Raw genomic sequence first — 12,157 nt, 5'->3', positions numbered from 1 at the left:
CCCGCTCTCAGCCCTTAAACAGTGACGACTCCTATTCTCATTGTCATACTGTTGTTTGTTTAATTTAATTTAATTATTATTATTATAATTCCCCCCCAACTCCCTGCAATAAAAATAGCTAAGATTCCCACTTCATTAACTCCTGTGAAGCAGACAGCTAATGAATGTTGCACATTACTCTCACACACTGTGCTACAATATCCACGAACGCTCAGGCAGTAATGGTGAGTGTGACCATTGGAATAGACCGCTGGGCTAATGATACATGAGAAGTAATTAAGAAGGTGGTGGTGAAAATGAGTCGCTTTCTTTAACCAAAAAACCATTAAGCTCTCAACGGGCTGCATCTGATGCAGATTATGCTGCTCAGAAAATGCAGTCACTGCAAATTTGCCTGTATGAAAGTGCCTGTCTGTCTTTCCTGCATAAGCATGCATTTTATTTAGCTAAGTTGTGTAATAGAGCTGAATTATACATGTTTGTGTCTTCACTTGGCTGAATCAGCATGGTTTACAAATTACATGTTTACAAATGCGCTGTTAAGGCATAAAGTATATCAGTGCTATAGTGGAAATAAATACCTGCAATTTTACTCATTTTCACATTTGACTTATACAGGAGACATTTTATGTGAGTGAATATCAATATCCTTAGGATCTCAAAACACACCAAAATGCTTTGAATAACTTAAAAATTACAAGTATACTTATTTGTCAGACAACAAAAAACTATGTAGTGTGAATCACAGGGCACATAGTGCGGTTATTCTCGACTGTGGTGTCAACCGTAATCCTCTCTTCCAAAATCAATTGGTAAAGGTCAAACAGTATGGGCTTGGGAAATGGAGATTAGCTTGTCAATAAACAGCACACTCTCCAACACCCACACGCTACGTTTTGTTGGAGAGCAGCTAGAATCCTATGATCGGTGGGGCAGGTGTGCACAGGCTTACAAAATGGTCAAGTAGAGAACATTTGAGAGCACCATAGAATAAAGCAGTGGTTCTCAACCTGTGGGTCGTGAGGATATTGCAAGCGGGCCCCCAAATAATTTCAAAAAAGACTTTGACAATATAACAATATAACATTAATATTAAAAGTAAAAGAAAAATAATGAAACTAGACCTGTGCCCCTCGGGGCACAGGTCTCCACCAGGGCAGGTCAGGTTGTGGCCTCCTGGTGGCGCTATAATAGGCCAATGTGAAAAGGGTACAATTTCTTCTTACGACTTGGATGGCAATTGGATGATTTGAGGCATTTTGTTCCAAAAATTTGTTTTGCAAAAATCCACCTGTTGGTGGCGCTATAACAGGCCAATGTGAAAAGGTGGGATATATTCCTCAGCCTAGTAGGAACGTCTGTGAAAGATTTCACGTAAATTGCACGCTGCGTTCATGATTTGAGGCTTTTTGTTCAAATCGGGCCAATCCTTCAAATTTTGAAAGTCACTGTTAGCCAATCAGGATGGAATATGTAATATCGGACAGATCTGTCTTGATCACATGACTATAGAGATACTGTGTATCGATTTGCGGGATTTTTGGACAAAATATGGAGGAGTAATATCAAAGAATGTGTTTTACAAAAGTCGGCCTCCTGGTGGCGCTATAACAGGCCGTTCTGGAAAATGTGGGGCAGAGGTTCATTGTTGGCATCCAGGGAGTGTGTATGCAAAGTTTGGCATCGACTGGTTAACTCATTCACTGCCAGACCTTCTCTAGAACAGTCTGCCCACACTGTCAGTGATTTTTTTAGTTTTACTACCGGTAATCTTTCAAGAACCTACAGAATATTTTGTTCTATGACAATGTAAACACCAAATATCTCATGAAAGAAAGACGAGAGTCTCTACTTCCATCGGGGCAAAAACGTTGAATAAAACAAGATCTGTCGGCAACTCTGTTTACAACGTGTAGATTTGTTGCTAATAGGGATAAAATTAAATGTACTTACTGTAGTTTACAGTCCAACACTGTCTAATTCTGATTCTACATTGCAAAGCTCATCTAGCTGAGTTGCTAAGACATACGTAGCATTAGATTGGCACTAATAGGTCCTCAGTACACACTCGCTCTCACTGACACAGAAGGGTTTGATAGGGTGGTAATCACTACGGACATGAGTGTTGGAAACTATAGATGGAAACTGGGCCATGACAATCATTCACAACAGTCTTAGAGAGGGCATCCTTAAGGGCAGATGAGATCATCAGGAGCCAAGAATGTAGTAGTAGACTCCTGTGGTCTCTCCTCTCTCTCTCTCTCTAACACGCATGCACGCACGCACACGCACACACACACGCACACGCACACACACGCACACGCGCGCACACACACACACACACACACACACACACACACACACACACACACACACACACACACACACACACACACACACACGTGCGCATTATCTTAATATTCATACATATTCAGCAGGCCAGGCTAGGACCTGAATCTGAATACATGGAATAGAATGTCTACACTTTGCTTTGGGGAATCAGCTCAGATTCAGGTAAGAGAGAAACAAAGAAGAGGAAGAGGAAATATGTGGATAGAGGGAGGCAGAGAGGAGAAAGGGAAGAAGGAGAAAGAGAAGGATTGATAAAGAGAGATGTAGAGGTAAGGGGAATGAGGATGGAGAGGTTGAGTGAGTAGGGGCTCCATTTTCGTCACCGCTAAACCCCTTATCCCTAAACTGATTTGCCCTTTTTTACTATTTTGCAAAACATTTTTGAATAGTTAAAATGGCCAGTCTACAAGCTCACAACAAGTCAATGTAGATTGGCTAGTTTAGTATTAATTTCTTTTTTTCAAAATAGTAAAAAAGGCAAAGAAGTTTAGGGATATGGGGTTTAGTGGTGACAAATGGAGCCCCAAGGCTCCAGAAAGCGACTAAAGATTGGAGTGCCATCACAACAGACAGCTACAGGAAATTCTAAACAAAAACAGAACTGTGACTCAGATAAACAAAATACCCCAATTTATGCACTGCATTATTTTTTGCAAAGAGTTCAGCCAAAGCATGGTTGGGAATAGTGCTTTTGTTGTCAGAGCATGTTCTGAATCAACATTCTGATGTTCCGAAGCGACATTCCAAATCCAACAAACACATGGTCTGCTACGCTACGCTCTGCAGACCAGCGCCCCTCCTCGCAGCCTTTCAGCGCCAGACAGCAGAGGACCGATGCAGTGAGGAGTCAGAGGTGATAATAAAATCTAACACAGCTTATAATACAGCCAAAAGCCCCAGATCATCCTTATGAAAAAGAAACCTACAGCAATGATACTTAACTAACTCAGTTCACACAGTCTTAGAGAGGGCATACTTAAGGGCATCGATTCACATTCTATTGGTCAGTGCCCCCAGAGGCAAATTCAAAGGAGTAAAACAGCAGGGGGTGCTGTTTTTCCCTTCCCCATACAATTAGCCTTCTAGTCCGAAATTCTCCTGTAACATAATATATGCCAGACCCGCAATTTCTCTGGATTATTGCTTAAATCCTCCTTTGCCAAAACGAGAAATATCAGGTTTCTTTAATGTAATTGAATCCAGAATTAATAATAGTATTTTATTTACCGTCCGTTAGCTGTTTTTAGCATCCATCGCTAGCCTCCGATGGCTCCCATGGTGCGAGTGGAAAACCAATGTTTACATCTAGAGAAGACGGCATGGACTGAAGCTACGTGTCATCACACAATCACTTCCTGTTCAACTAGGCTCAACAAGGGCTGTGTAAAGAAGCCTTGTTGAAGAGATTTCCTGGCACCTGATACTGAGTTTAGCCACCAAGTGGCGGAATATAATCGGTTAAGTATGCCCATATGATGACCACAGATATGGTCTAAAAGTGTGAAAAACGTATTTTTCATTTCACTACGTCTTTAAAACATAAAATTCCACATTTGTGTAACTTGAACCCCCAACATCCCTATTCTTTCTCCAAAAATAGCCACGTGTTGCAAGTTGCAACACAACGTATTGCGACCTTGTAGATCTGCTAAGGGTTTAAGTGGTACTGGATTTGCAGCTCAAGTCAACAAAAGCTAATTCAACCTAGTGTATGCATTTCACGATAAATTAAAATCTCCGCGATACGATTATTGTGAGAGGTTTAATAACGAGACGTACGTACAAGAGACGTAGAACGAGAGATGTTGGTGCATTGCTTTTACCAGGTGTATGTAAATGCATGTGCACAATTAAAATATGATCTCCTTGAAAACACCAGCATGGAAACAATGTGGGCACGACCAACAGTTAAGCAGTTATTGTCTGCCATGTTGTTTTCACTATCTGCCCTTACCTAGCAGCTCAAACCACAAACTGCTGCATCACAAAATATATGAATGTACTGTGGAGCTGACAAGCAAACATGTTTCCCACTGTGTACATAGTACTGTATGCAAACTCATTTGCAGGCCCTTTGACTGTGGTAGTTAGAAGAGGAAAGTCAAAGGATTTCTGATGCAACAGTTTTCATCCTCTAACTGTAGCTGTATAGCAAGCAAGCAAGTTGAGCTGCAGTATCTATCGCTTCTAAGAGCGTTGAAAACCGATTATGCTCCTGCATTGTATGGAGAGACATCCTATTGTGCACTGCAAATACAAAATCTAAATCTGGTAAAACCTGCACAATGAAGAAAGGAGCTTCAAGTTCAACACTAGATAGAATGCTGGCATTTTGTGAAAAAGTCTGAGAAGTGCTGACATATAGCCTGCCAGTTGACAGTATGTGGGGAATGGGATTATTCTGGCCAAAGCAATGAAATGTACCGCAGATGCATGGAGCAAGGAAGACAATTCAGAGGCTAGGGCTGAAATGCACTGGTGACACTATACAAATACTTGCAAATAAAATATACACAAACCCAGCTCAGTCACATAATATCATTCAGAAACACAATACTGCAAATAAATTGCTTCATACGCATATTCACTTTGATAAAAGAATGTCAGCTATAGTGGATATGGAGAATGTCCTGTTGAACTATCAAATACTATTATATATTGCCTCAATAGACTGCCATCCCCAGGTAAGATGTACAACAACAGTATACAAAATGGCATGTGAATATAGTCAATTTAGCTGTGAAGTGTATCTGATTAACCCACATCTGAACCAGTATATACCAGTATATACACAAAGAAATGGATGCATAAATTAAGATTAACCCAGAGAGCTACCCTACTCTTTGAACTAAAGACCCTTCTGATCCATTCTGCATGTGAGCAGTAGTGGCTTTGATGTTGGTTAGGTTGAAGAGGGGATTTAAAGTACATCAGCAGCAAAAAATAATTACATCTTTAGTCTCAATTTGGCCGTAAGGACTTTTTTATTTTTGGATTTTAAACTTGGATTAACCCCAGTGATTCAAAAGTTTGAGTCGGCCAAAGAGCTTGATGAAAATGGAGATGGAATGGGACCCCCCCCCCCCCCCTGCCAGTAAGAAGAAAAGTTTGTTTAAGGGTTGGCGTGGGCAGTTACAGACAAGTAAATGGTTAAAGTCAGCATAAAGGACACAAACTCAGGAAAGTTATGATGAATAGGGAACTTCTATGAGAAAACGTCCCGTCTGTCTGAGGTTTATTTTTCCTTTTGTGTTGCTTGTTGTCATCATCACCAAATTGGCTAAACATTTCATTGCACATGAGACCCTAACTGTACTGTGAAAGAGTGAATGTTCAGGATGAACTAGAGTAAGTACTGTCTGTAATTAGCATTCAGAACACGAGAATTTAAATAATAGTGTGTATTTTATTTAGTAGAGTCACTTCCTATCCTCTGCAACTCTCCAAAGCAGGGGTCTTCAACATCGGTATTTGGCCAGTCATGCAAACTATAGATGTCAATCGTAGCCAATCGGGATGGAATATGGACAATCGTACAGATCTGTGTTGATCACATGACTATAGAGATAGTGTTACCGATGTGCATGCACTGCATGGTGTATGGATACAATCTATTTGAGTAATATATTTTTTTTTTAAACTGTTTGCAAACAGAGGCTGTTTGCAAAAATCAGCCTCATGGTTGCGCTATAACAGGCCGTTTGGGGCAGACGTTCGGAATTGTCCAGGAAGTGTATGTGCTTAGTTTGGCAGCGACTGGGATGGCAGCAACCACAGATGGACCACAGATGCCTTTTTAGTGAGCAGTGACTTTTCTTAACCACCTGACTTAGTGTGCAGTCTCATAATAGTCATTGTCTCCACCAGGCCGAAGGCATGGGGAGAGAGTATGTTTTGCACTCCGTCCGTGTGTGCGTGTGTGCGTCCGTCCTTCCTTCCGTCCGTCTGTTACCAGCTAATCTCCGGCACCGTTGGCCCGATCCATGCCAAACTTTGCACACACACTCCCTGGATGCCAACGATGAACCTCTGCCCCACATTTTCCAGAACGGCCTGTTATAGCGCCACCATGAGGCAGCTTTTCACATGTTTTACCTAAAACTGCACCGATCTGCGTGAAACGTTGCATGCACACTCCCTAGAGGCGAAGGACAAACCGTTAACCTGCATTTTCCGCATCTGCCTTTTATAGCGCCACCAGGAGGCCGACTTTTGTAAAACACATTTTTGGATATTACTCCTCCAGATTCTGTCCAAAAATCTCACAAATCGTTACACACTATCTCTATGGTCATGTGCTCAAGTCGGATGTGTCCGATATTTCATATTCTATCCTAATTGGCTATAATTAGCTTTCACAGTTTGCAAGATTGCCCCGTTTTGAACAAAAGCCTCAAATCATGAACGCAGCATGCAATTTACGTGAAATCTTTCACACCTTTTCTTACCAGGCTGAGGAATATATCCCACCCTTTTCACATTGGCCTGTTATAGCGCCACCAACAGGTTGATTTTTGCAAAACACATTTTTGGAACAAAATGCCTCAAAAACATGTTTATATTAATCCTAAACATTTTGCCAAACATCTCACACAGTCCTGTCCTCCTGGTGGAGACCTGTGCCCTGAAGGGCACTTTTTCTAGTTTTAGCTCATGTTATTTCAGAAACATATTTCAGAGACACTTCAGGGCCTCCAGTCCGACATTCTGACTCAAGTCAGTGACAGTGAGTGAAAGGCAGCATCTTTATAGAAAGAAGGGAGAGGTGGTACCTGCCCTACGCTTCGATAGAGAAAGAAGGGAGAGGTGGTACCTGCCCTACGCTTCGATAGAGCAAATAACAGACCGCTGCTGTTGCTGCTGCGCTCACTTTGTCCTTGAGGTGACAAGATAACCTGATGGTTAGAGATACTGAGCCATGGCCAAAAGGTCACAAGTTGAATCCCTTCATCTGCTTTTCCATCAAGTTCCATGCGTCCTGTCATAGTGTCCTTGAACAGGATGATCAAACCATACTCGCTCAATCATTGTAAATTGCTCTAGGTGGGCATATAATCTAAACTTCTAAAGGGCACACACAAAAAAGAATGAATTTGTGTGTCAACTTGTGATTGGTGAGCTACAGACTACAGTAGATGTTTAGGAGCAGTGGTGGAAGTAGTGTAAGATAAGGTAAAATATAATACAGTACATGCTGCTCTAAACACAAAGGAAGTTGTTTACTGGTCTCCAGTGGAAGGGGAATTACTTTTCTTAATTTTCTCAGAGACACTTCGATTCAAGATATCAATTGTTACATCTTATGTATGAGTACACAAGAATATAATTATTTGTTTTGGTTCTTCAGCAATGTAGCAGCTTCTTTCTTTCTTTCTTTCTTTCTTTCTTTCTTTTGATGATAGTAATCATTGCTATAGCTTGTGGAACCGTTAAAATTGATGTGAAAACTGACATGTTGATTAATGAGCTTTATCCCTGTCAAATAAATAAATAAATAAAAGTAGGTCTATGGGCACTCGGGTGGTACTGGTAGCTGGCCTGAAAATGAACAGTTTTTTACAGTGCCGGAGAGATGGAGATGCCCTATTACTGAACAAACATTCTATATATAGCAAAGTATTTGAACAAATAAATGAAAATAATAAATAAACAAATAAACAAATAAACAAATAGATAGGATACTTTGAACTAGGTACCCCCCACCCTGACAAGCACTTGGAATCGTAGGAGTTGAGGCATTACATTTTGTTTGACTCGGTTCCACAGATGAATATTGTGAAAATAGCACTGCGACTAGGCGTTGTGAGCTTGTAGATCGGCTATTTTCAAAATATTTGCCTCTTTCTTATATTATTTGACATTTTTTGCCAATGTTTGTTGATCACTTTTGATGAAGTATTTTTTTATTTTATTTTTGCTCTTTTGTTTGTTTTTGTTTTTTAGGTATTAAAAAGTCCTTACATTGCCACTTTACTGTCTGCATCACGACAAGTAAACTGGGTGAGCCAAGAGTTGAACCCCTGACCTTCCAACTCCCAGATGGCGCCTCTAGCCACCCACAGCCGCCCCCTATGTAAATAATTATAGCCTATACATACATTAAGATCAATCAAGGGTACAACCACAGAAAGATGTATGACATATTTCCACTGAACTACTCTAATTACTTGAAGTGTGTTGTCGCCTATTAAGAACAGTTCAAACTAACGGGGCAAAAGCCAAGTCATGTACCCTATTGACATTTGAAAAACTGCAGCACTCTGGTTGTGTGTCCCTGGAGGTGGACAGACTGAAAGCAACATGACTCCTGTGTCTTCGTTAACACAATAACAGTGGTGTAAAGTAACTAAGTACATTTACTTAAGTACTGTACTTAAATACAATTTTGAGGTGTACTTTACTTTCCAATTTCGAGTACTTTTACTTCTACTCCACTACATCTCAGTGGCAAATATTGTACTTTTACTCCACAACATTTCTTTGAAAACTTGAGTTACTAATAACTTTTGATTTTGATTATTATTATAAAACATACATTAACCACTTCAGCCTTAAATACATTTTTGGCCATTTGAAAATAGCAGATCTACACACTCTCAATGTGTCGTGGTGCGACGCACTGTGAGCTTGTAGATCTGCTATTTTCAAATGATTTTTATACATTTGAAAACTTGAAATGAGACATTTTGAGAGTGAGTACTTTTACTTTTGGTACTTTAAGTCAATGTTGATGCCAATACTTTTGTACATTTACTCAAGTATACTTTTTGAATTCCGGACTTTTACTTTACGTAACAGGCTAGTATCTCTACACTGCAGTATTGATACTTTTACTTAAGTAGAAACATGTGAGTAGTTTTTCCACCACTGCTCGTTAACACAACAAGATGGTATAGGACAGTGCCACTGGGGCTTTGACAGAGGTGTGTAAGGTTAGTGTGTGCAGGTTAGGGTCCTCACCTCATAATGGGCGACCCTCTGGGACTCTGAGATGAGCTGAGCACTGCAGACCTTGCAGTAGCTGTCTGTGAAAAGCCCTTGGTCCACCTCTGTTGACTTCATCTGTAGCAGAGGAACAGGGAACATTTACTGAAATATACATACATTTTGTGAAAAGCCCTTGGTCCACCTCTGTCGACTTCATCTAGAGCAGAGGAACGGGGAAACAAACCAAACCAACATGCTTACTGAAATATGTATACTGTATAGGCTATATACTGTATATGGGTCATTCCTTCAATGTTTTAGGTTGCGTTACTGATGTGGTAACATGTTCACCCTATTATGCTTAAAGGGGCATTCCACTCATTTTAAACATTTTACTATGTCATTAATATACCTTGGAGCTGTTGTGTGGAAATAATAAAAAAGTCCCCCCATTCTGTGTTTCCTAGAACTGGAGATCTGAAAAAAATCATTAACATGGTGAAACACATCTTGATGATGTCATCAAGATGTGTTTCACCATGTTAATGATTTTTATATGAAGGTATATTAATGACATAGTAAAATGTTGAAAATGAGTGGAATGCCCCTTTAACTATAGAGGAAATTGATACATTCATAATTCTGAAACATGGTTGTTAAAGATTATAATTCTTACTCAGTGTTCACAATGTGCTACCATATTCTTCATTACATGAGGAGTAATGGCCATCTTTAGCATAAAATGTCCCCCATGTTATGACCAAAATGTCCCCCCACTGTTAGTGTAAATCAGGGCACAGCTAGGTCTCCACCAGGTCAGTTTATTGTGGCCTCCTGGTGATGCTATAATAGGCCAATGTGAAAAGGGTGCTCTTTCTTCTTACACCTTTGATGGCAATTTAATGATTTGAGGCATTTTGTTCCAAAAATGTGTTTTGCAAAAATCCAGCTGTTGGTGGCACTATAACAGGCCAATGTGAAAAGGGTGGGATTTATTCCTCAGCCTATCAGGAAAGTGTGTGAAAAATGTCATGGTGGCGCTATTCAGTATTTAAGTCCGACGTCATTTTGTAGTGCTACGTTACGTCAAGTGGCACCAGCTCCCGTCCGCATCTCATTGTAAATAGAATATCTAAACACGTGAATCTTTTTACAATGACGTTATTTTTCAGAAAGGAAGCCATTGAGGGTTAAAATGGGTCTTAATGCTTCCAACTCGAGTAGAATTATTAATGTTTTGTACAATTTGTCCATGACAAAAAAAAAATATGATGTGGAGACAATAAAGACTATTATTATCATTATTATTGAAGGTGGTAACAGTCCATTTGCGCAGTAAAATATTTCGGGGGCATATTTAGAATGTTTGCAGGCTTGAGTATGTTGAATCTAGTTTGCATTAATGAGGATTTAGTTGACACAATGAAATAAAATGGCGATAGTATTCCGTGTGGGGCAGACGGCCTGCCACAGCCAGATTTGGGAGAGCAGCGCAGCTTTGTTGTTGCGAGGAAAGCGGTAAAATTAGACTTTCGTGGTAGTTTTCGTCTCAGATTTAGTCCGACGGAGCGTCACAGTATAATTCTATGGGGACACAAAAGCGACACAAAAGTAGGACCCGGAAGTATCTCAGGAGGGGGCGCTCACGTCACAGCTAAAATACTGAATAGAGGGTATGCACGTGACATCATCGTACCTGGAAGTTATGCGGGAACGCCCACTGAGTGGCAAAAAACTACTTTCTAGCCTTGACAGCCCATTCATCCAAACAGAAAAGTCCTGTCTGATTGCATGTTAAACTCACCAACATTGCAGCTGTACGAAAAGCTTGAATTATCCTCTTTCTATCTGCAAAGTTTTTGTTTCATAAAAATCCACCATAGAAACGTTATGAGCTACTTTCTGTCAAAAAATGCCCTGCTTTTGATTGTTTTTCTAAGTGTCAGAGTTTGGAAGTGCTTGTTTTCAATAACACAACATTTTGCTGCCTCCTGCATTATGTGACATTTAGAAACAGGTGGTACGCAGGACGGTTGAGTGATTTCCAACGATTTCCAAACTCCAACACTCCATGCTGCTCAATGTTTTGCCACTCAGTCTAGATGATGGGGGCGTGTCCTGATGGGAAAATCATGCATTTGCATACTCTCTATAACAGGCCGCTCTGGAAACTTTGGGGCAGAGGTTCGTTGTTGGCATAGAGGGAGTGTGTGTGCATAGTTTGGCATCGAACGGGTTAACGGTGCCGGAGATTAGCTGTACACAGACGGACGGACAGACGGACGGACGGACAGACACACGGACGAACGGAGTGCAAAATATACTCTCACCATGTCTTCGGCCTGGTGGGGACAATATGGAAATAATTGGAATAGTGCATTAAGCTGGACAAATATGTTTTTCTGACAGCTGAACATGCTCTCTTTCAGATAAAAAAAAGTTACTAGGCTGAAATGGCACAGAATGATAGGTATATACAGTACTTATATTATGTATAGGCACTGTGCAAACTGCAAAGGTCACTATGGGAACTGGCGTTTATGCTCTGCTGCAGTGCAGTCTGCAGTATGGCACTATTCTTGAAATGTAATGGAGCAAGTAAACAATTATTAACTAATTTCATACTTTGATGGTTGTGCAATCAATATTTAATTAGATCAAGTGCTTGTGTTTTTGCAAAGCAATGGATCATAGGTATTTGATCCACCACAGAACACAAAATGTCATCCAAAACCTTCCCCCGTTAAGTTGTGAAATAATTATTGACGGTCTAAATTGACAGCTACATTTCCAAAATAGCAAAAGATGTGAGCTTGTAGATCTTGTTAAATGATATAAATATTTTGTATAAAATATTAAAGCTCGGAAAAAACAACGT

The 12,157-nt window shown here is 40.3% G+C and overlaps 1 protein-coding gene across 3 annotated transcripts in view; it reads right to left on the bottom strand.

Annotated features, from left to right (window-relative positions):
- The window catches only part of LOC306934672 (zinc finger matrin-type protein 4-like), a 125,118-nt gene that overhangs the window by 96,860 nt on the left and 16,101 nt on the right, over positions 1-12,157 (bottom strand). For all 3 annotated transcript variants that reach the window (XM_079517343.1, XM_079517341.1, XM_079517342.1), the window contains exon 2: positions 9,313-9,414. In XM_079517343.1, coding sequence (XP_079373469.1) covers positions 9,313-9,414 — 102 coding nt within the window. The remainder of the gene's footprint in view (positions 1-9,312; positions 9,415-12,157) is intronic.

The sequence above is a fragment of the Electrona antarctica genome, assembly GCF_951216825.1.
Source record: "Electrona antarctica genome assembly, chromosome: 12".
NCBI lineage: Eukaryota > Metazoa > Chordata > Actinopteri > Myctophiformes > Myctophidae > Electrona > Electrona antarctica.
Note: the sequence above shows the minus strand (reverse complement) of the source record. Positions and strands in the feature narration are given on the sequence as shown.